At 44.7% G+C, this 26,113-nt stretch overlaps 1 protein-coding gene across 1 annotated transcript in view; it reads left to right on the top strand.

Annotated features, from left to right (window-relative positions):
- Positions 1-26,113, top strand: part of ABCB7 (ATP binding cassette subfamily B member 7) — a 135,811-nt gene that overhangs the window by 12,213 nt on the left and 97,485 nt on the right. The window contains exons 2-3 of the mRNA XM_083159247.1: positions 11,916-11,996; positions 20,495-20,581. Of these exons, the coding sequence (XP_083015373.1) occupies positions 11,916-11,996; positions 20,495-20,581 (168 nt within the window). The remainder of the gene's footprint in view (positions 1-11,915; positions 11,997-20,494; positions 20,582-26,113) is intronic.

The following is a 26,113-nucleotide window of genomic DNA, read 5'->3' on the forward strand; positions in this document are numbered from 1 at the left end:
GGAAAGGGGTGAAGCGGCCCCTGCGGCCGCCGAATCCAGGGGGGGGGGGGGCTTGATGCGGCTGCCTCCTCCGAGTCTGGGGGGAGGGGTGATGCTCGGTTGGGGGGGCTGGTGTGGGGCGACGCTCACCTGGCTCCAACCAAGTAGGGAAGCTGCTCCCAAATGCCACCCTCCAGTGGCTGGCACCCTAGGGAAATATCTAAAGCTGTCTAGTGGTGGCACTGGCCCTGCATTTACCTGATCACTGGGCTCTAAATATACGCAGCCCAATGATCAGCTCTGAATCAGGCCCCAAAAACAGAAATGCATTGAATAAAATGGGCCCTAAACCCCGCCCATTATGTAAATAGCCATATAATGAAAGATTTTCAGCAAAGTCTTTCGCCTCCTGAAAATCTCTTGCTCATTGGGGAAAATAGCTCAGTGTGTACGCACTACTTTGGTGAAAGATAAATCTATCAGAGATTTTGGCAAAGTCTTTTGAAATGAAAATCTTCTAGTGTGTATGGGCCTTTAGGCTCAGACCCGTTTTAAAGTCTGTTTAAGAATACCGGGTCTTTACCCGTTTCTGCAGTGTGAAAGCAGCATAAATGTCTTTCTGCTGTTTCATAATAGATATAATAGTCCTCTCAACACCTCAAACTCAATGTTCCAAAATCACCACTAATAATATTCCAACTAGCCAAAAGCGATGAGTGTGGTATATGGTCCTGACAGTCGGGATCCCGACTGGCCGGACTTAGACAGCATGGTGAGCGCACCAAAGCCTTTATTCTCCCTCTTTGGGGGTCGTGGACCCCCACAAGGGAGAATAGCCGGTGGGCGCAGGGACCCCGAGTGTCGGGGTTTTGACTGTCGTGATCCCGACTGTCAGAACACTGTCCGGCACCCAAAGCGATTTACTAACCTGACAACACTACAACAAAACCTATCCTCATTACTTCTTCTCTGCATTGATTTCCTTTTATTTACAAAATTGAATTAAAAAATATGTTTGCTTGCACATAAGGCAATCATCCAGACCACACCAATGGAATCTCTTTGCTTCTCTCCAATTGTCTGACTTCTGGACCCCTCTGCTCTGTTACCTTCACCCATTCATGGTTATGAGGCATATTTTATCCATCTCTCACTGTGCACAACCCCATACTTTGCACAAGCCTTTCTTCTATACCCCAAACCCTCAAGCATTCCCTGCCAACGTAAGATTTTAGGAAAATGAATCAAATGCCTGAACCAGCCCATACCCTCCATAATCTGTTCTACCCAATTACTTTTTTGCATGGTCCACCCAAACATTTTACATGTGTTCTCTTTCTACACATTGCTATGTACGTGGATTTTATTCTCCTCTATCAAATTGCTATTTACCTCCAGATTGTAATTATGTGAGTGGGATCCTCTTACCGCTCTGTCTGTGTTCTTGTACAGACTTGTTTTATTACTGCTGTCAGTTGTGAAGAGCTATATAAATAGAAGTATAAATAAATATTAATGATGACGGTCATACTAATAATAGCCATAAAGAAGGTAAGTCCACAAATACTGTACATGCATAAATGGGCCATCGCCCTCTGAATGCTCATTCCTCAGTGTTCTTAAAGTAATAATGAATGGCGATTAGTGTGGGCCAGTAAATTATTGTCTGGCACCTGTAGTAATAACACAAGGCAGATAGCCCCACATTAGTAATGTATAAAAAACAGGCGTGTGCTTAGCTTAGTTCGTGGGTCCTTCACATGGAATTCCCTTATAGTGCTGATAAATGTAGAAATTCAAACTCCCTTTGTAATGACTGGATGGAAAGAAACCGGGTAGAATACCCTACTCCAAATGGAATGGGATTCAAAGGCCATATAAAGATGTAATTAAAGGGCAATTCACCATTTGTAGCAGTAGTCTTAAAAGCATTTGTGTTCTGTACTCACACAGCATCATGCACATCAAATCACAGAAAGATATCTTATGGGCCCTACACACAGGCCGACGAGCGTTCTCTCTCAGAACACAATGCTGCTAATCCTAATAAAGGATGTGTGGCATAAAGAAGCAACTAACAGCCATATAAGTGTAAATACTCTAATTTAAAACCTTAAAGCACAAAGTCCGAGGCTTACAGCAATGCTCAGACGGAGATTATAGTATATATAAAAGAGCATACGGTCAGCTATTGTGGCTCAGGGTTCTGCTATCTCTGTAACTGGCAAGTGTATAGCCCTCTGTTTGCTCCCTTCCAACTTATGCTAAGCCTTTGAGGGCCCGCATTCCTGTCTGTTGCCGAAAGCTGTCACACTGAGGGCCTGATTCTGGTTTACTCACAAAAGCAAATTCTCCCTTTTAATGGACAAAACTATGTGCACTGCATGGGGGGAGGGGGCAAATGTTACATGTGCAGAGAGAGTTAGATTAGCGTGGGGTTTGTACTTCAAATATCTACTGTATATTGCAGTGTAAAAATAAAGCAGCCTGTATTGACCCTGCACAGAAACAAAATAACTTACCCAAATCAAACTCTCTGCACCTGTTACATCAGCCCCACCTATACTGCACATGGTTTTGTCCATTAGAGCGTGAATTTGCTTTTGCAAGTAAACCAGAATCAGGCCCGAGTCTTCTCTTCTGGAGTGAATTTAAGTTGGAAAGCCCATTACAGGAAACAGACCATTTTAAATCTAGCTGAATATATGCTGATATTGTTAATAACTATTTAGTTTCAGAACCTTGGCCCTTATTCTGGTTGGTGCGTTAAGATCCGCGTTCGTGCCGCCGATGTTTTGTGTCTGCGCATGTGCAGAGGCTTCTCTGCGCATGTGCGAGCGGGACGCACGGCCACATTCCGCATGAAATATGTACACTACGAACGGGGTGGAGAGCGGTGTGAAGGGCTGTTTGGGCTCATTACCATATGTTTACACCCCGCGTTTCACGGGCGTTCCCATGCAAACGCTGGGCGTACGTATGGTAATGCGGTCGTGACGCACGTGTAGGGGGCGGACATATGACATTGCCGGATGTCAGCTGCCCGCCCAGATCCCTGCTTTTGCACGGAGAAATGCCCGTGTGGTCTGAGGTTGCGGGAGCTGGCGGACCACTCGGCCCTGCATTCGATGTTCTGCGACCATCGAATGATGGGGGAGGTTCCCTGAGATGGAGGAGGTGTATTCATGAGAAATACACGTGCGGTCCGTTCGGACAGCTTCTTACCGCGTACAGACGGAGTTGGCGATCCGTATGGAAGGCGCGGTTTAGGACGCACGTGCTGGCCGCATATTCGGATCCGGCCGCACCGATCAGAATAAGCGCCCTTGTTCTAGTTCACTCTTTGAAGAAAAATCCCACCCAAATCTAATGCACATGGTTTTGTCCATTTGAGAAGGAATTTGCATCTAAGAGTGAACCAGAGTAAGGCCCCATGTTTGTTGATGGGCTTTAAGGTGGTCTCACAGGTTTACATCCATGCTTTACACACCTGTGTGGCATTGGTGGTATGAGACACAACTGTAGTCCGAAGGGCTTTTACTGACCGGATAGCACTCCTCCAACAGCGTTTACCAAACTGTGAGGTTGCAGTCCAGCTTTTAAAGCGATCCATGCTTGTGTCCAAATGACTAGTCTAAATTGACTGAATGAGGTACTCATTTAATCACCTGTGTTCAAACATGGATAGTCTTAAAATGTTTACTGCAATGACAGTTTTCCAAACTCTGCCATGTGACCTTGTCTGCTCCTCTGACCCTGATGATTTAAGAGGAGATATGTTCTACACATGAGCAGATAGGCTCTCCTCTGGTTCCCCTGAGTAATGTAACGATCGCCAACATCTAACAAATTGGTTCCCCATTAATGCAATGTGACCCACCTTTCCGGACTGGATGGGCGCCGCCATAAAGTTAAGTGCTATAGGCCCCCATACACCTGAAAGATATTGCACCCAATCATACAATGTCAATGGATTGTAAAATGGATTGTATGCAGATTGTGTGCCCATAATCCTACAATGCCGGCCCAGAGGAATTTGAGGGCCCTCTGATCTGACGTGCTGCAGGTCAGATCAGTTGGGATTGGGAGCAGATTGTATGTGTTTTTAAGCACATGCAATCTGTCATTAGATGGCTCATACAACCAGAGTCCTGTGACACTCCCTTCCTGACTAGCAGAGAAGAGAGGTGCAGCTTCTGGGCGGCCCGCGGCAGTGAAGATGCTGGGAGACGCAGAAGTTTCCAAGCGGCAGATGGGCGGGCGGCTGAAGAGAGCGGTGAACATCCTTTTGATCAATTCTGTCACCACTCTGAAAACAGTTTTCAGAGGATTGCTTCATTAGGGCTATTTAATAGGGATGCAGTTACAATCCCGATGGTCGGACTCCCGGCGGTGAAAATACCGCCGCCGAAATCCCGACACTTTCTCCCTCTAGGGGTGTCAACTACACCCCTAGGGGGAGAATAAATGTGTGCCGAGCGCACCGAGGCACCACCGGGCCCGCTGCGTAGAAAGCGCAATGAACCCGCAAGAAGGAGTGATCCACGTCCTCCTCCCCCCGCCTTTTCAGGATTTTGAACGCCGGTATTCTGACTGCCGGGATTTAGTACCAATCCCATTTAATATTGGGGTAGAGCAACAGATGTGAGCAGATTGGTAGTTGTTGGCAACATGTAAATTAAAACAACATATAAAAAATCAGGATTTTTGGTACTACTATCCTTTTTATCCTAGTAAGCCAGCCCCCTATTTAAATGAAGCTTCAATCATGCAGCAGATGGATTGTATGACAGATTGTGAGTACATTGTGTCCAAAAACCAAGGACTGCCGGGGAGTTGAAGGGAAATTGGACGCAATCATGATTGTATACTGCTAATCGATGCATGGGGACTGCTTATCGACTTGCTCCGCTGCCCTTTGGGTCAGGGGGACTATAAATGGACGAGTGGGGGAGAGGGGATTTGTCAGGCCATAAACAGATTAACTGCTGCTAGGAGGTTGGGTGAGAACGCATTGACTCGGAGTTTACTGCCATTGGCCCTTGGCAACTGCATCATTTGATTCTTGTACATGAATAAAAACTGGTATTTTCAGATTTTTTTACGGTGTACAGAATATGCCTCTCCATCAACGAAACTGGAATACTAGCAGTATTGTCATAACCTCTTGTGCCTGGTTAATGCTGTTTTTTCAAGATTGGTCAAATACCCTGTTAAGGACACTTGTTTGTTCATTTAATATTGCTCAGTAAGTGATGTGGTAGCATACTTTGGACCTACTGGGAAAGCGGTTAATACCTGCTGTGTTGTAAGCCATCACTGATTGTAAAGATAAGAATACTACTTTATTTTAATTGGTACTTGTGTCTTTGCAGGGCGCCCAATTTACCTACGTACGGCATAGTAGGAAAATCTAATTTCATGCAATTTTGCGATGCAATGCGATTTTCCTTAGTTTTTAGTGCACCGCGGATCACATCGCATGCCATTTGCGGAGCGATGCAATTTTTCATTGTATAAGCACCCATGCGATGAGATGTGACTCGCCACACTATATAAATTCAACTCCACGCCGATGTGGATAGTGGGGTATGAAAAGGTCGGAGGACGCGTACCGCCACCCCTCGCGGGCTTGTTGCGCTCGCCACGCTTTGGGTTGGCGTTCATCATGAGGTGGTGTTAACAATGGGGGGGGGGGGCATTTGACCCATCAGGGTGGGTATACAATGAAAATTGGGGTCTGGGGGGCATTTAACATTGGGCCCATGCGATCGACGTGATTTTTTTTGGACCCGATGGATACAATCAAAATCGCAGGCGCCGTGCTAGGAAACAAGTACCGAATGTTGCTTTATTTGTGCATTTGTCTGGCACATAGCATTTGTCCGACTTGTCATAAGAGGTCTCAGCCAATCAATGGCTTACTATGCGTTTGTATGGGCTTTTTCTTTTTTTGGAAGCGCTCTGCTGTTGCTCTAGCCACTCGCGCTGCTGCTGCAGCGTCTTCTAGCCTTAACTAGAGATAAATGCAATGGTGATAAAGAGAGATGACGTCCAGCTAATCCCATCCTAACTGCCATGTTACAGGCTGTGTTTGAAAAAAGTGAGTAAGGAGCTGATTGGCTGGACGTTTATCTCTTACTGGGGCAGATGTATTAAGCCTTGATTAAAAGAGATAAATGCAAGGGTGATAAAGACAGATAAATGTCCAGCCAATCAGCTCCTTACTGACTTTTTTCAAGCACAGCTTGTAACATGGCAGTTAGCAGGTGATTGGCTGGACGTTTATCTCTCTTGATCACCCTATCATTTATCTCTTGTTAAAGCTTAATACATCTGACCCATTACAACCTAATTGTGTACTTTCTAAATGTGCACACTACCCCTAATGTTAAAACATTGGAGGCTATTAACCCCTTTACGGGCTATGCCTTAATGCCCAGGCTGGCAAGCCTGGAAAATTCTCGGGATTGCCAGTGATTAGCACCGGGCAGCGCTGCTGAGTTCATTGCTGAACTCAGGCAGCTTCAGCGCTGCCCGGCTCCCTCCCCCCCCCCCCCAGCAGTTACATTACATTCTGCGGCGCCGGCTTATGACAAGCCGGGTCGCAGCATGTAGGGACGGGGCGCCGGGCAGTGGCTGATTAACGGTTCAGCATCTCTGCCCGTGCCCAGGGGAGACAGTGGTGGGTTTTTTTAGGGAGCGCTCCCCATAAAAAACTCGCCCACCGGGGAGGACTCCCTAAAAGAAAACCCACCAATGAAGGGGTTAACGAATTAGAACTCTTACAAGTGACAGAATTTGCTGTGCATGTTTGTGTGGGATTATCTCATTGTGCCTTGTCATGCTTCCTCTGTGCTTTCGTGTGTTGTGAATGACCATCAGAATTTAAAGCGTCATTACTGACTTATTTGCCCCTCCCCATAATTAGTTTATCTCCCAAAACATTCTCACTATGCCCTCTTCTGCACCTCTAGTAAGGGGAATACAGGGAAACCCTATTTATTGATGATAGATGAGTTTATTTTCTTTTTAAACACATGCTTGTTTATATTTGCATATCCACACATTCTTTTGTTGGCTACACACAATAGGGACTGGCATTAACAGTTTGGTGGGCAAAGATAAATGCCTGCGCAGTGACAATGGGGGGGCGGGTTATTGATTGTATTTTATTTATAAGGCGCCACAAGTGGTTCGCAACGCATACAAATGAACAGTACGGGGAGACAACACTTAGCATTACAGTAAATAACAGGAATGGTTACAGTTAAAAAAAAGAGTGCCACAGTTAAATACTAATTACATCTTAAATGTAGGTAGTTAGGACTTGATCAAAGTACTACTAGGGGCTAGTGGCCAATGATGGAGATGAGCATGCGGGCAAAGATGGTCACTGAGTGTTTGAGTATGGGAGAGCTTTGGGTATGGTATTCAATCCCAAATCTGACTGTCGGGATGTTATTACTGCTATAATATGTATGGAGTCTAAAGAAGTGTGGGCTAAAGTTACTCCCACTGTAAAATCCTGGTAGTAACCTACCCAAACGGCTTACAGTACATTAGTTATTTCAGCAATCGGTACCAAATACCAGACGGCTTGGGTTGAAAACTTCTGTTGGTGGCGTTTTCCTGCTTTTATTGAATATAAATAAATGATAGAGTTTGAAAACGTATTATAAAAACCTACTGGCTCATAATAAAAGTACTGTCTGGAACATTATATATACCATACCAAAAATTGTTTAAGGTCTGTACCGTCTCCTCAACATGGGTCAGTCGAAATCCTATGCACCAGACACACTAACCAATATTTAAAACCATTTTTCCCCTTCTATACGATATTGTTTAAAACATTGCTTAGTGTGTATGTTAACAGGGGCGGATTGGGAATTAAAACCAGGCCGGGAATTAACTTAAAGCAGCCCTAACGCGGCGGGGGGCACGTGGTGCGCGTCCTGGTGACATTGGGGCGTGGCCTATTTCACCAAGGCCACGCCCCATTTTCACAGCTGTGGGGGCATGGCTAGTGGCTCTCTGAGCTGCTGGCTATGTCGCCAGCCCCTCATGCTGCAGAATAGGCGCATGTGCACAGCATCTATTCTGCAGCCTGTGGGGCTGGGGAAATAGAGACAGGGGGGTGAAAGGGTGCTTTGCAACCTTGGCATTTCAGTGTGTGCATGCACTACAAGGGGGCATGGCCTTGGCTCATAAGGGTGACTCAAGTCAGGGGGCATACCTACACCTGCTAATTAATGCAAACATCGCTAATTAATGCAGCCAATCCGCAGCCAGGTACCAGCAGGCAACTACTGCCAAGTACCAGCAGGTAATCAGCAACAGTATGGGTGAGAATGCACATTATATATATGTGTGTGTGTGTGTGTAAATATACACATATAACATCTCCCCAATTATATATATATAACAAAGATATTGCGAGCGGCACTCAGAGACTGGATACACGAAGTAACACTGCAAATACGTGTTTAATGCAAACTTCAAAGTTTTGGGGCGCTGGTCCCCTTCGTTATCCTGACGAAGGGGACCAGCGCCCCGAAACGTTGAAGTTTGCATTAAACACGTATTTGCAGTGTTACTTCGTGTATCCAGTCTCTGAGTGCCGCTCGCAATATCTTTGTTGTATGCTAGTGGACCCAAGCGGCCACACCTAAAGGCACCAGAGCAAGTGAGTCCAGGGGAACAGCAGAGTGCTGGAGCCAGCACAGAATATATATATATATATATATATATATATATATATATATATATATATATATATATATATATATATATATATATATATATATATATATATATATATATTAATGTTAATAGATGTTAAAGCAGCAGTCTAGGTAGGCTTTGCTTCAATTTGGGGAGATGATAGAGATATATATATATATCTCTATCATCTCCCCAAATTGAAGCAAAGCCTACCTAGACTGCTGCTTTAACATCTATTAACATTAATACAAGAGGCTGGGGGGGACAGGCTGTAAGTTACTGACAAACTTTTTACTTACTACATTTATTCCATCGGCATCGCGCAAACACTGCTGCGCTACTGCTGCCTGCCGGGGATCAGGGAGGAGGATTGACGGAGTCATGAGCCGTCGCTCACGAACTCCACAAAGGTGACAGCCAGGTCCACAGGATGAGTTGCGCAATGCCTCCCCCTGCCGCTGCTGCGCCCATGGGATCCATCCCAGCAGCGCGAAACAGTCCTGTGCGCTGCTGCTGGGATGGATCACGTGGGCAACAGCAGCGCAGCCATCCTTCCTCTGGACCGCGGGAGCAGCTGTGTGCGCCCGCATGCGCTCCAGCCCTCCCGTGGCCATTTTAACTTCGGGAAACTCGAGGCTGGCCGCGGCCATCTTTAATTAGGGCAAAGTGCCGCGGCTGAGCACAGAGAGAGATGCCACGGCCCAGGTTGTCAGGGTTCGCTGCCACTTTGGCTATAAAATGTGGCGGCCCACCGGTACACGGCCCGGTTTCCCGGTGGGCCAATCCGCCCCTGTATGCTAAATATCGGCAAAGATGCATGCTCCTGCTGGTTTTAGTGATTTCTTCAATCATCCTGCATGTACAGATAAACTGAGCTCATCGTTAATGAGGGCAGCATAGCCTCCGCTCCCCCTGCTGCTTCCTCCTGCTGGCATAGGCAAGCGTGTATGCACTTCCCGATGACGGCACTTCCCTGTGTCCCTGCCGCCAACGATATTGCGATGTGTGTACCCAGTTTAACTTCAGGGAAGGTGGGACAGACTGTAATGGCTCCAACTACCAAGGGGACTGGACAGACTTGACAACACAACGGCAACTATGTTGGTATCCAGATGATGGGTTGATTACCTATGATCCACGCACGTGGGGCAGATACTGAGATCAATCTGCATATGCGGGTCTGTTATGCTAGTATGTGTATATAAATGTAATATACTAATGAGCAAGACTCAGAGCTATAGTTTAATGTTTAGTGTACTGTAAACCAGCATCGCATTATCTCCTTCTGCACGATGTGTCCCAGCAGTGGAAGATAACACAGTGTGGCTAACGCAGTTATTGTGGGTAGCACTGATAACCTGGCCTTGCAGCATTTTGTGCACATTACTTTGTTTGTCTACCAAAGGCCAATTTTGCTTTGATATTATAATAATAATGTAATGCAATGCTCCTTCATGTTTTGGGATGCCATAAGGGACAGCTCATTGTCGTGACACACTAAATTAAAACTAAAACTCAATTGGGGGGGGGGGGGGGGGGGCAATTGTATAAAACACTCTCTTTTTGCAGTAATATTTGCTAGCTATTGAGCAAAAACACAAAGGATCTCTTTTTGCAGTGATATTTGCTAGCTATTGAGCAAAAACACAAAGGATCTGAGATATGTTCAGTAAGGCTGTGTAGACCCGCGATGGCAGTATGCACCGGCGATATATCGCCGGGTGCGCGCTCCCTTTTTCTCCCCCCGTAGTGATCGCTGGTCGCAGGAACATACTCCTGCGACCAGCTGATTTCCACTGCCGGGCTCCCCCGGCAGTTTTTTTCATCAGCAACCATCTCGACCACACTGAGCGATATATCGCTCATCGCGAGCGATATATCGCTCGGCGATAAATCCCCCTGTGTTTACGGGGCCTTAGTTTCTCTGATCAGTTAGCCATGGTAATTTACTGTGTCTATATATATATATATATATATATATATATATATAACAATTGGAAGGTTTCAAATTTAATAAACTGTCTGTTGGGCTATCAGCTGTAGTAGGATATCTTTCTGCTCTCTGTAGTAGGATATCTTTCGGCTCTCTGTAGTAGGATATCTTTCGGCTCTCTGTAGTAGGATATCTTTCGGCTCTCTGTAGTAGGATATCTTTCGGCTCTCTGTAGTAGGATATCTTTCGGCTCTCTGTAGTAGGATATCTTTCGGCTCTCTGTAGTAGGATATCTTTCGGCTCTCTGTAGTAGGATATCTTTCAGCTCTCTGTAGTAGGATGCCATATTTTGGAAATTTGTTCAAATGTAGTTTGTTTGGGGCTTTCATGAAACCGATATCACTCTGGAGGGGCCTTCTGAGTTATATCTTTGTATGTTCCAATATCGGCGGTTCCGCGGGTCGTCTAGTGTGTACAGGGCTTTACTCCATCTTTGGTTGGTTGTGTTGTGGAGAACGTGCCATTCAACAATGGCAGACAGCTCATACAGACCCCTAGAGCAGGTGTCCACAATCTCCTTATTACAATTTTTTTAATACAGCACAATGGGGCAGAAGTATTAAGCCATTAAAAAGATACACGTGAGGGTGATAAAGAGTATTTAAACGTCCAGCCAATCGGCTCCAACTGCCATTTCCAAACACAGCCTATAACATGACAGTTAGGGGCTGATTGGCTGGATGTGTATCACTCTTTATCACCCTTGCGTATATCTCTTTTTTAGGAGTAATACATCTGCCCCAACTACCTGCCAAACCAGATTAGAGGAATAATCCTTTGCAGTTATTGGTGCTATTACATACTTATTATAGTGTCCTGACAGACCTAGGCATCCACAGACTTGAATGTACACAAAACACTAGCTGTGTGTATATAATATAGTATGCCATCATTTTGTAGCTTTAGGAAGTATGTAAAGCATAACATAAGGGAGAGAAGCTGTGATAAACGGAGTGGGATTTGGACATAAAAAGAAGTAAAGTCTGGGGACATACAAGCTGCAGTGATGTAGAGGGTCCTTTGTCATTCTGCATTTTTAATGTTTGTTTTTAATTTGCTTTACACCTGCTGTCTATGTTCTCTTGGCTCTGTTTCAGCTTCATTTTCTGAATTTCCTCCTGGGCATCACACAAAGCATAAAAGCAACGTGAGAAGTGGTAATGTTTTAAGACCTAATATTCTTTCTAGTGCTAATGCGACATTGCTTTTTCCTCAGGTCCTGCTCACGCTCCCAAGGCAGACCGCTCAGCATATTTGGGGAAAAGGCCAGTCAAGGCACCTTTTAGAAGCGGCAAAGGTATTAATAGCTCCTAGATTCTGTACTGGTAGTTATGGGATGACATGAAACATACCCTAAGAGCATAATACCAATTTATTCTGCATCGTTCTGAATTATGACTTATTATGTATGCAATGAAACATGAATGAATAGCTATTCTCTGCCAGTCACATATACAAAGTCCTCTGCTGTACAAAAACACACGCGTAACTGAGTAGTAGGCAGGTGTGTGTGTGTGTGTGTGTGTATGTATATATACAGTGTGTGTATGTATGTATGTATGTACATACATACATACATACATACATACATACATACATACATACATACATACATACATACCACACACATCCAATAGCACAAAAGTCCACTTGCATATGTGGTATAGTCAGCGTATATAAAATTCAAGTGTAATGCAGCCACTTCTTCAAAGAAAAGGCTATCTTGAGCCTTTCTGCAGATTTACATAAAAAGAGAAATGGAGAAGGCGCAAGGCATAAGCATGTAATCAAAAATTCTTTACTAGTAAGATAAAAGCTCACATATACTTAAGTTTTAAAAGATGAACAAGGCAGTTCAGTCACCAACGTCTGTGTGGCGGCATACAGGCAATTTCAAGCTAGCGGCTCCACAGCAGCAGGATTTCACCACGGCTTGTGACCAGACCAGCCGGTTCTCAGCTTCAGGTCGGGGGGGGGGGGTGACAATGTCACAAAGGAGCGCTGATATTTTTTATTTTAATGGGGGAACCTTTTATAACCTGGGTTCAAGTTGCTGCCCCCTAGATTCAGAGGTTTTTGTGATCCTCTGGTGGAAACTTTGTGGGGGTAGAAATTAGTGAATATCACCAACTTTTGTTTATAGGAGGTGCAGCTACACCCAGGGCAATAATCACAATTTTTGTATATTCAAAACATAATATTATTTATTTTCCATAAATGTCATAAAAAAAACAGTTTGTCGAAGTGCATTTCTAACACAATAAAAATAGACACACAAGACAGACTACATATAACATAAAATCAATATAGAAACCTTATGAGGCTATATTTAGTATAATAAGGCTTTGGTAATTAAGGCTTTTCAATTCATATAAGGCAATGGATAATAGTTACCAGTCCCGCATTAGAGACTAAATATCTCCTGTGGCCATGTAGATGTACTTTTGAGGATATTCCTTCCTGGTGTGCTTTAGGCAGTCTTTTTGTATGGGGTATAAATGCCCCCTTTACTTGCTTTCAGCTGGACTCCACACTCCCAGGCTCAGATGTTACTCAGGTCCACAGTACAAAGATAGTCTCTGTCAGCCCAATGCAAGATGGATTGCAATTATCAGTGGTGTTTGGCAACCTTTTTGAGGCTTACATACGCGTTTCTCCGCCTCTGGTACATCAGCGGCTTCCTCATTTCTCTCTCTCTCTCTCTCTCTCTCTCTCTCTCTCTCTCTCTCTCTCTCTCTCTCTCTCTCTCTCTCTCTCTCTCTCTCTCTCTCTCTCTCTCTCTCTCTCTCTCTCTCTCTCTCTCTCTCTCTCCCCCCCCTCTCCTAATTAAAGTACTAATGTGGGCGCAGCCTTACTCACAAATCCCCTGTTGGATAGGGGGAAAGTATGGAGTACAATTGTGAGTTGGCGCCCCTATTTTTGATCACCACAATTAGATCAATCAAACCTTAGGTAATTTCACTGTAGCATACAGTAAAAAGTCCATATAATTTCAAATGTTTATTAAAAAGTATTTTTCCACACAGTGGTAGCAGTTATTCCAGATCTTTATAAATTTCATTGAGACATCTCAGACACTTGGAAACAGCAGAAGATACCCAATGCGTTTCGCCCCTTAACGGGACTTCATCGTGGGTTAACGGATCACAAGAATAGGTTAAAGGTGCTCTTCACAAGAAGAAACCATTCCTAACGGGATGGTTAATGGGTCCTTGCATACATGAAGTACCTATTCTTTTATTATCTATGTTAGTAGATCGGCTGAACAGAGAATGATCTTCCTCCAGACAATGTCGCTAAAGATTATTCTTTCTGACGACAAATTTGCAGGTAACATCTCTTTAAGTGGGTATACCTATAAAAGGTCAAAATGATGACGATATCACCAAATGGTCTGGGAAGACCCAATGTGTTATATATAAGAACCCATGCTAAATTCCTGGTGTATCCATCTTAATTGATTTGTAAAGTGATAAGTTCAGTACAGAATCAGGGATTATTCTAGAGGCGATTCTCACCTTAAGTAGGTGTGCTCTGGTCACTGGTTCTGTCTGAAAGAAGTCATTCAGACAGAACCAGTGACCAGAGCACACCTACTGAAGGTGTGCTCCGTTAAGGGGCGAAACGCGTCGGTATCTTCTACTGTTTCCAAGTGTCTGAGATGTTTCAATGAAATTTATAAAGATCTGGAATAACTGCCCCCACTGTGTGGAAAAATACTTTTTAATAAACATTTGAAATTATATGGACTCTTTACTGTATGCTAGAGTGAAATTACCTAAGGCTTGATTGATCTAACTGTGGTGATCAAAAATAGGGGCGCCAACTCACAATTGTTATATATATATATATATATATATATATATATATATATATATATATATATATATATATATATATATATATATATATATATATATATATATATATATATATATATATATATATATATATATATATATATATATATATATAATTTCAGACAGACAGGATCTGGCACTCACAATCCTCCTGACCAGCTACTGGGGTGCATATCTCAGGCTAGAATCCCGGGGGTACAGCCAAATATAGTACAGTCCACAATAAGAGCACTCATCAGGTTTTCAATTTTCTTTGCAATAAAAGGAGTTTAATACATCACCACTTGTTTACAGAATGGGGGAAATTTACTAAAGGATATTTGTAAAAAAAAAATAGGTGTATTTGTATCCAGAAATACACTTATTTTTGACATCTCGAAAATACGGCAATTCGTATTGATGTGCTATCAATACGAATTGCCCTATTTTCGGGATAGTAAATGTCAAAAATAAGTGTATTTCTGGATACAAATACACCTATTTTTTACAAATTTCCTTTAGTAAATTTCCCCCAATATGTCGACGTTTTGAGCCACGCCGGGCCCTTTGTCAAGACAGAGTCTCAGATGGTTCACAGCATCACATGATCTAAAACTCAGCTGTACACCTTATATACCCTGATCTCAGGAAGTACCCCTCACAGACCGGACAACACTTATAAACATATCTATCCTTCTCTTAATATATATATATTTTATGCATATGAAAAAAAAGTTCTACGTCATAACTTCATAACACTTGAGAAAGAGCTCTTTGTGTATATAGAAATACACCGAATTTAGTACAGCTGTTCCAGAGTGCTGTCTGTTGTTTGCACTCTCTATACATTACATTGAATTTGGCACCCAGGACCTTCCTTTTTCTTCTAAGTGAGGGCCTGTTTTACTTAGCTAGTTACTTACCTGCACACACAGTAGAGTTTTATATGGGATGTTCATATTGCAGAATAAACTTGCAATCTGCGTCATGGATACGATTTTCTACAAGTTCCTATTCTATCAAAAATCCATATGAAACTGTTGTTGTGTCTCCGTGTGCATGCTATGTTTCAGCAAGGCATCCGACCTACAGAACACTCCCATGAGACAGAATAGTTCTGTGCATTCGCATGGTCACTGCACAGAAATACCTATTTCTCTTAAAAAGTGGTCCGAAGAGCATTGGATCATACGAGTGAACATCAGTCATCTAAGTAACCCTGAATTTCATACTCTTGAAGCTGAATCCAAAGACACAGCCACTGGCTTCAGAATGCCCAGAAAATGCTGCCTGTTGCTGCCCCCAAACAGCCACATGTCAGTTATAGTGCAGTATTTGGATCTCTGAGAGCCACATCGCAGCCTCAGATCTGTACATGCACAGTGCAGCTTCTGAACATGCTCTAATACAAAATATTCTGCATGGTATACTGGGTTCTCAATACATTGGGGGAGAAGAGTTCCTCTGCAGGAGACTGGCACATAGAACTCTTTACAGTTGGTGTACTGGCTCCTCCCCTCTACTTCCTCCTCCACCTCAGTTTAGAAAGATGTGCCCTCGGAGAGGCTGCACTTACAGAGCTCCTGAAGAGTCTTTCTTCATTTAATTTTGTTTTTTATTTTGGGGAGCCTGTTTTGGACTAAATAGCTCCCTGCTTCGTTGGAAGCCAGGGGAGGGTTACAGTTGCTGGCCTTTCAAGGTACCAAACTGTCCCTGCTGCAGAAACACTGTCCTGTGTGGGTGATTGTTGTGGCAGGCATTGCGCTGCAGCGTTTCACACCCCCAGCTTGCCACACACCCCTGGCTCAGTCGTCTGCGGTGAGTGTTACCCGGAGTCCCCTCTAGTGGGGTACCCCGATTGATGTGCGGCATGATGGCGGCGACAGCGGTGTCCCTGCACGGGAACCGCACAGCTCCCTGCCCACACTGGATGCTTATACACTGCCTCTGGACCATCAGGGCAGGTGTTAATGTGTTTGTTAGGAATAGCAACAGCGCCAGTATAAAGATTAATAAAAGCACCAGCACCTTTGTAAGGGGTGGGGCTTAACTCAGAGCTGGGACACCGCTTTCTGGCACCAATTTCCTGCATCTCTCTGCATGCTTTGGGTGCCATTTTACAACAGCAAACACTCCTCAGCGGTGCTGGCAGCTCCAGACAGGGTGGAAGAGCACTTCAGCAGAGACAGCAAGTGAAATTGAGCTTATAAAGTCCTTTCCCCACTTGCTTGTTAAGCATTTCGGGGCACACATATACTGTAAGTGTTAGAGACTTCACTTAGCTTCTTTACACTTCACACTGACTCTGACTGTTTGGGGTTTTACAGTGTGTTGTGGGGGAGATACCTTTTCTTCAATTGTTAGAAAATTAACCTGCATGGTTTACAGCACTAAGTTTGCTCCTGCATCCACTTCACAAGTCACTTGTGAACAATGTATGTCACCCCAGACTAGTGGGGGGTCTCCACAGGTCAGTGGTATCCCCCACAATTGGGTGGGGGATCACAAGGGGATTCTCAGGAACCTCCTTGGGCAAGCAGCATTGAAAGTATGCTGGAATCTGTGTCCACTCAACTGACTGCAAATACACTGCAGACACAGAAAGTGCAGCAGGATGTAACTGTCCTTTCTCCAAGGGTGGACATTCTCACTCCCGTTGGTGGCCTGTCACGCAAATGTGATTTAGCTGCTGTAGAGCCTGACTCTGAGGGGGAGGATGTGGATGACCTACAACTAGGTTCCCAGGGGTCTCCGTCGCGGTTAAAAAGGGCAGGATAGTGGTGTCTTAACCCACAGGTGCTTGCGCAGATTGTGGATCTGTGGGGATTACCACAGATCAACCTGATGGCGTCCATGATCAACAAGAAGGTGGACAAGTATTGGTCCAGAGACCCTCAGGCAGTGGCAGTCGATGCACAAATGACGATTTGGTCGTTCAACCTGGTTTACCTGTTTCCTCCCATTCCCTTGATAAGTTGCGTGCTAAAAATAATTCGAAGCCAAGGAGTGGATGCGATTCTGGTGGCCCCGGACTGGCCTCGAAGGACGTGGTACACAGATCTTCAGGCCATGGTGGTGGGGATGCCGTGGCATCTGCCTCTCGTAGTCGACTTGCTCACTCGGGGGCCGTTCCTTTACCAGGACTTAGGACGGCTTTGTTTGATGGCCTGGAGGTTGAGAGGCAGATTTTAGCCATGAAAGGCCTTCATGCTTCTGTCATTTCCGCCATGACCCTGGCAAGGAAACCGGTGACGGCTTTCCATTACCATAAGATCTGGAGAAAGTATGTAGTCTGGTGTGAAACTAATTTGTTTCCACCTGCGGATTTTAAACTGGATCATTTTGTACGATTTCAGGCTTGGACCTGGGCCTATGGCTTGGTTCCTTGACAAGTTTTGATTCTTTCCATTTTCTTTCAAAGGAAATTGGCTAGCATTCAGGAAGAACAGACCTTTCTCCAGGGGGTTTTGAGGATTCAACCCCCCTTTGTGCCACCTACGGCTCCCTGGGATCTTCTAGTGAGTGTCTCTCTGGGATTCCGGAATCCCTGGATGTGGTTCGAGCGCTTAAGCCTATGTTGGTAGAATAGCCAGGCTACACAAGATAGAAAATGGGTTTGCTGGCCTCAAAACAATCTATTGCACGTTGGATTTGTGCTACTATTCGTCAGGCTTATGGAGTGGCAGACTTACCGGTTCCATCTTCTGTGAAGGCTCATTCCATGAGAGCGGTGGGCGCATCCTGGGCGGCTGCTCGGGGTGTGTCGGCCCTGCAATTATGCAGAGTAGCTACTTGGTTGGCTCAACACACTTTTGTAACGTTCTACAAATTTGACGCCTTGGCCATGGTATATTGGGAACCAGCCTCTGTGCGGAGTTCTGCTGCATCTGGTTGTCCCTTCAAGGGGTGACGTATTTTGGTTTGTTGCCTATGTTGTCACTTAGGTGATATTTGCTTGTAGTGTTCTACAAGGAGTTAACTGTTTTATTTACCAGTTATAAATGATTAAGGGTGTGCTGGTATGAATCTCACCACACTCACATATACTTATATCCTTACCTCACATACATTCATTCTCCTCGGGCACAGTTTTTCCTTAACTGAGGTGGAGGAGGAAGTAGAGGGGAGGAGCCAGTTCACCCACTGTAAAGAGTTCTATGCGCCTGTCTCCTGCGGAGGACCTCTTCTCCCCCAATGTATTGAGAACCCAGTATACCATATGAACTTCGTGAAAAGGATTTTCCGGTAGGTATTAAAATCCAATTTTTTTTTATTAGTATAATATATTTCCTGACCAAAAAGAGCAGAAGGAGGATGTTTGTGAGAGAGTTAGTTTTGCTGCTGGATTTAAACTGATTTTTTTGACACTGCCAGCAGTAACAACATAATTGGAATAGTTAAAATTGTGGTCAAATGGGAAATGGAAACTTTTGTGTGTACACAAAAAATGAATCCATAGACGTAAGATGCAATTGCATGATTGCTAAGGAACTTTATATTTAGTGTATAAATCTCTCCAGAGCAAAGACGGTCACATTAACATCAACTTGTATAGACTTATCTTAAAGAAATCTGCTAAAATTGGAGTTGCGCATGGACATGCAAGTGTCAAATTACTCAGATTAAAACACATTTTTTCAAAAAAGGTACTAGAAGATTTTAACGCAACATGGCGTAACTGCAGTAAAGATATGAGGACACATCTGTACTATATGCGCTACTCAAAATAGGGCTGTAAGTTGTGCAAGACATTTCATGCTAGTCATGCGTACAGTATATGGCACATAGGTATACATTGAAATCTGAATCAAGACTGACTAGTGTTCTAGCTTCTCAGATAGCATTAAGCTCTTACAACCATATTATTCCAGTACATATCAAATTAATCTGTGCAGTTCTGTTACATTGCATTGCAACTAAAAGTGCCCAAACACAGGTCTGATTTGTGCCGATCTATCAGGTGAAATTGGCCCAAATCAGAAGTGTTTGAGATCAGATCCGAACCACGGTCCCCTGCGCATCGGATCTGATCTTAGAGATCTTCTGTGCAAGCACATAAGATCAATAGAAGTCATACCATTAGCAGCACATCGTGGGTGCCTTTTATCACCCGTGATGTATTGTATCCGATTTCCCTTGAACTACCCCAGCAGGATATTGGGAGCTTTTTTACATTTATCACATATAAAAAAAAAAAGCACATCAAGTGGTAAGTCAGAAGGAGCCCTCCCGGAAGCTGCGTTTGTGTTTAAAGGAAAACAGGTCCGACTTGTGCATTCGACAAGTCCGACCAGTGTATGGGGACCTTTTTATATGCATATTAACATGAAATTGGCACAATTTCAGTCGCACAGGACCCAGAGCTCTGAAAAGTGAAGTTTGACATGACTGCAGAAATTGTGTAGTATGGCACATATATGTAAAACAAAGTGCCAAAGGTCACAATGTATACCTTTACAACAGGGGTTCCCAAACTTTTTTGAATCACAGAGCCCTAGAGCATCAAAATATTTTCAAGGCATCCCTAGGCCAAATGCTTCTTATCAAGAAATTCAGAAAAAAAATATTAAATTAAGTGCATTGTGTTTATATGTCGCAGTTATGTGGTGAGGGACAGGATTGGCTGTTTGTCCACGTATGTTAGGATTAGCAGCCACCAGCACTGTTTTTGCCTGGTAAATTGACCATAAATAATATGAATTGATCCTGGTCCACCAACCCAAGGCACTCCTCCGGAGGCACCCCAGGGTGCCTAGGCACACAGTTTGGGAACCACTGCCTTACAGTGTGGTGGTGTTTTGTTTTTGTTATCTTGCTGAGGATAGCTGAGGTGTTAAATTAATAATATTTTTAGTAAGTTGATTTATGAATAAAGATTCCTAGAGAGTGTGTGTGTGACAGTATTTTGAGAGTTTGGCTGCATTTTTTTTTCTTTAACAACGTGTCCTTACTACAGGTGCTGTCAGGATGGCCATCATCCCACACAAGAACATGCTGGCATGGAAATGCAGGGGGTCGACTTCATACAGATCCAAAGCAAGGGGTAAGTTTTTATTATTTTCCTTAAAGAGCAATTAAAGCTTGATATTAATGTACATTCATTCATTAAATAGTGTTTATAACCATAGTATTCATTTCAACCATCTTCTCTTTTACTCTTCGCAGCAAGTTGTCTTGAATTGAGGTGCGTCTCTATAAGCAAACAGTGACTGGCAGTTAGTTATCCCCTTTCAGACCACCAAATTAACCTGGGTTAACCACAGAAGCTCCACAGCCGCATTTCCCAGGTCAAGAAACCTGGCATTTCAACTCTGGTCATGACCAGGGTTTATCATTGCTGTGACTCCAGGTTGCTGTGCAGTGAAACCCGGGTTGAGCGACCCGGGTCCCGTTCACTATGGAGGAGGCCGTGGTTGGAGACAGCGTCTGCTCTAAAGACCCCTATACACTATGCGATTTTGGGCCGATGTCATCCGATTTCGGCACTTTGGGCTATTAATCGGTGAAATCGGCCCAAAATCGCATGGTGTGTGACATCTGATCCGATCTAATCTCTCAGCCAATCAGAGAACGGCCAGTCATTTCACAGGTTATTTTAAAAATCTTATGCCCGTCACTGCACTTCCCGTCCCACTGATGATATCTGCGTGCCCGGCCAGGTCAGGACTCGCCGCCCGCTAGTGAAAGCACTCGCCGCCCGCTGCACGCCCCGACTTCCCGCCGGCCCCCTGCTCCTCACCGCTCGCTGAAGCTCCCCGTTACATGTGATAAATTGCAAGCGATTTATCACATGTAAAAAATGGCCCATCAAGTGCCAAATTGTATGTGAGCCTCACCCAAATCTAATGGTTTTGTACATTTTGGAAAAAGCAACTGTGCTGCCAGGCCTGAATGTTGTAGGCCCCTTAGTTGTAGACAAGTCTCACTTCTCTAGTTCATACTGCTGGTCTTGGGATGCAGCTTGTCATTGGTTGCAACAGGCATGTCCAAACTGTGGCCCTCCAGCTGTTGTGAGACTACACATCCCAGCATGCCTTGCCATAGTCTTAGCATTCCCTAATGGCAAAACTGTGGCAAGGAATGATGGTACTTGTAGTTTCGCAACAGCTGGAGGGCCATTGTTTGGACATGCCTGGGTTACAAAGTCGACATCAATAATATTGACATTGATGTTCACAATATTGTCAAGTGAAATGCCGACATTAGGTAAAGGGGCATATTTAGCCACAGCTGCCAGAACAGGTGTAATATGTCTATTCTAGTTAAGCAAGGAGATGGCACACAATTGTAGTTCATTCACAAGACAAGTATGGTCTCCAAATGACTGCACCAAAGACCTCATCCTTTACACTACAACTTTAGGTGAGCCTCTTCAGATTTCGCTTGCCGAAAAAATCCAGCACATATTGAATACCCCCCTTAATATTCTAGCTTCTGACATGAGCACCGGTTCTCTTTTGTGCTTAACCCTTTGAGTACCAACGCTGCTGTGAGCGATCCTCAAAATATCCGCTATAAAATGCCAGCATCGCTGATGGCGACTGTTCTTTTAGTGTAAATAAATACAAATACGTCTTATGCTGTGTACACACGGTCCGATTTCCTTTCCGATGTTGACGATATAGTCAACATCGGATCGGCATTGGATGCAGATCACAAGGGTTTTAACCCTTGCGATCCCAATCCGATCCCAATGCGCGTTCACGTATCGGAAGCCAGAAAGTCTTGGCTGCCTTGTCTATATAGTGCAGATCTGCACTATATAGTCAAGATAGGATGCAAATCGGATGTGCCTTAAGATCCTATCCATGATCCTATCTGATCAGATCGTGGATAGGATCTTAAGGCACATCTAACGTGTGTACACACCTTAAGTCAGGCATGCCCAAAGTCAGGCCCGGGGGCCAATTGCGGCACATGCTGTCATTTCAAGTGGCCCGCAGCCTCCAGCTGGAAGCAGGCAGAGCATCAGATGTGGGAAGCACAGCACAGGACAATAAAGGTGTGGCCCCGGCGAGCGCACCTTTACCTTGCTGCCTGCTGCAGTGAGGAGGTGCCGGCAACCACAATGAGATGTGTTTGGCGTCCTACCCCTGCTGCTGCAATCGTATATCACCCTACTCCACAATCACAGTGACAGCAGTGTTGGGGGAGGGGGGAAGCTTGCTCCCGTAACATGTAGAGCAGAGGAGGGCAGCAGCGGGAGCCCAAGCATCTCCTGTCCTTGCAGTGCCTGCTTTGCCTCTACTTCCTCTGGCTCACACAAGGGGCTGGGAAACATACAGTGAAGGGAGGGGGGGGGGGGGACATACAGTGAAGGAGAGTCAGGCTGGGGGACATACAGTGAATGGAGGCAGTGGTGGCCATTCAGAGAAGGGGGAGCAGGGGCAGGCTGGGGGACATACAGTGAATGGGGGCAGAGTGGGGTACATAGTGAATGGGGGGTCATACAGTGAATGGGAGCCATACAGTGAAGGAGGGTCAGGCTTGGGGACGTACAATGAATGGAGGCACTGATGGACATTTAAGAGAAGGGGAGCAGGCTGGGGGACAGAGTGAATGGGTGCAGAGTGGGGAACATATAGTGAATGGGGGACATACAGTGAAGGAGGGGCAGGCTGGGGGACATACAGTGAATGGGGGCAGGCTGGGGGACCATTCTGATGTGATTAATGATTCAAAGAATGTCAGGTTGAATGGTCGGCCCCCCACATTTTTTACCTCACCAAAACTGGCCCTCGTCGCAAAAAGTTTGGACACCCCTGGTCTAAGTCAATTCTTTAAAGTTTAGTTAAATATTGCACCCAAAAAAAGGACAGTCGCTGTGAGCGATGCTGGCAGTTTCAATGGATGTTTTGAGGATCTTTCATAGCAACTTTGGCATTTAAAGGGTTAATAGGGTTTGCTTGGCAATTGTCCATCCTATTTTCCCAAATTCCCTTGGCATTCAAACCCTGATCCTATCATGGGGTAGTCACACTTCTGTACCAATACCCATATTAAGGCATCTGTTAAACCTATGGTATTTATGATGCCTATTGCATTTTTGAGTTTGTGAACAGGGTAATACACAATCCATATACTGTATATATCAGGCTTTACTTTTGTGGAATATGCTCCATTCAAATGGATCATTTAACCTAGTCTAATATGCAGTATGTGTTAGTACACATACAGAATCCTGGACATAAAGGAGACCATACAGATGGCAGTATATTGCACTGAGAACCTGCAGCTACAGACAAACGCCTATTGCACAATACTGTATGATTTTTTTATTTATTTTTTACCTCCCTCTTTCTAATCACAATCATGACTTGGCCTGAGTAGCCCATAGTAATATATAATTACCCGCACTCTCTCTGCTTAAGGCTCTTTTATGGTATCACAGCAGCCCTTCCACTTGCTGCTCCTCATGTTTCTCATAGACCTGGTACCAACTGTGCTGGGATACAATAAAACTATTTATGCATATCCTCACTCTTTATACCACGATGTGAGAAGATGGATTTGTAGCTGGAAAGCTGTCACTCTGCTCTTCTGCTTTTATTTCTCACACCAGGTACAGATGAGCAGAAATATCTTATTTTTCAGAGCATCTTTTTTTTCTGTTTAGTTCTTCAAGCTGATCTCTTTTTGTTTTGTCTCTCTCTCTGAAAAGCTGCATATATATATATATATATATATATATATATATATATATATATATATATATATATATATATATATACTGTATAATACAATGCTTATACTGCTTATTTTATATTGAAAGCTGTATTTTTAATAGCAATAAAATCTGAGTTGTAACTGTCGTATTTGCTGCTTGGATTTTGATTATACAACTAGCTGAGTTACCTGGTGTTGCTCGGTTCTGGTTGTGCAATTCGCATTTGTTGAACTTTGTCCTGCTTTTGTTTTAAGTTTAACCGCTCAGCATTCCCATGGTGTGACTGGCATACACCTCTCTGTGGTGGGCTCCCGACGCTGACAACAGGTTGTTTTTTTTCTTAAACCCCATGTCCCCATGTCTTCTTTATGTTATGCAACTCTGTGCCATATCTTGTTTCCCTGACCCATTTTGTGAAGTGGCCGGACACCTTCTTGGGCCCCGGCGGTGTCGCGATTGCGGGTTTTAGTGGCTGTGAACCTTATATGGACCCACTCAATGTCCTCTACCCCCTCTATGTTATGCAACTTTGACATATGTTGCTTCCCTGACCCACTTTGTGTAGAGGGTGGACCCCTTTATGGGCCCCTGGGACCTCAATGGGGGTTCTAAGGGTGTCTTAACCCCACAGAATTTTTTTCAAGATTGTAAGTCATATGTTTATCAGGTATTCCAGAGTTATTCTTGAACTTACTGTGTATACACACCTACAGTACATCTATATATCTATATACATACCTCTCTCTATATATACATACATACATACATACATACATACATACATACATACATACATACATACATACATACATACATACACAGGGTTCGCAAATACGCGCTATAGCGCGTATTTTACCCTTAAACGCTCACCGGGGACTCAGTTTTTGAAACTGAAGGAGTCCCCGAGGACGCGCTGAGCTGCGCCTGTGAGGCTGAGCCGCCGTGGCGTGAGCCGCTGTAAAAGCCAGTGCAGCGGCCGCCGGGACCCAATCACTGCACAGTGGCCGCCCGGCAGCCAATCACTGCAGGTGCAAGCCCTGCCAATCATTAATGCCGCGTGCCCTTATTTTGAGAGCAGCAGCGGCCTGGTTCACGGTCACAGTGTTTGTGGCATCCCCCGCCGTGTAAATTCATTCTGCTGCTGAGAGCGGGGGACGGGATGTGATATGGCAACTCTCAGCATAAGAGGTGAGCGTGCTGTCAGCGCAGTGGGGGACTGGATGAGGCTGGAAAAGCTGACACGCTGCTCAAATCAGAGCAGCGTTTTAGCTCTTCCAGCCACATCCAGTCCCCCACCTTGCAGACAGCCCACTCCCCAGTGTATCAGCCTTACCAGCCCCCCCCCCCCCCCCCCCGGTAACCAGAATAACCCCCCCACCCCCACGGCAACCAGAATAACCCCCCTGTGGCAACCAGCATACCCCCCCCCCCCCCCCCCCCCCCCTGCGCCAACCAGCATGTAACCCCTGCAAGGAGCATAATATAACCCCTGGCAACAACATGTACTGTAGGTAAGCAGCACTTATGTGCTATAATATATACTGGGCATTACAGTGCGTACTATAATACATACTGGGCATTATGGTGTGCTGTAATATGTACTGGGCATAACTGTGTGTGCTGTAATATGTACTGGGCATTATGGGGTGTGCTGTAATGTGTACTGGGCATAACGGTGTGTGCTGTAATGTGTACTGGGCATTACGGGGTGTGCTGTAATATGAACTGGGCATTACGGGGTGTGCTGTAATGTACTGGGCATTACGGTGTGTTCTATAATGTGTACCGGGCATAAGGGTGTGTTCTATAATGTGTACTGGGCATTACGGGGTGTGCTGTAATGTGTACTGGGCATAACGGTGTGTGCTGTAATGTGTAAAGGGCATTACGGGGTGTGCTGTAATGTGT

This window comes from Crinia signifera, chromosome 9 (genome assembly GCF_055691185.1).
Source record: "Crinia signifera chromosome 9, ASM5569118v1, whole genome shotgun sequence".
Classification (NCBI taxonomy): Eukaryota; Metazoa; Chordata; class Amphibia; order Anura; family Myobatrachidae; genus Crinia; species Crinia signifera.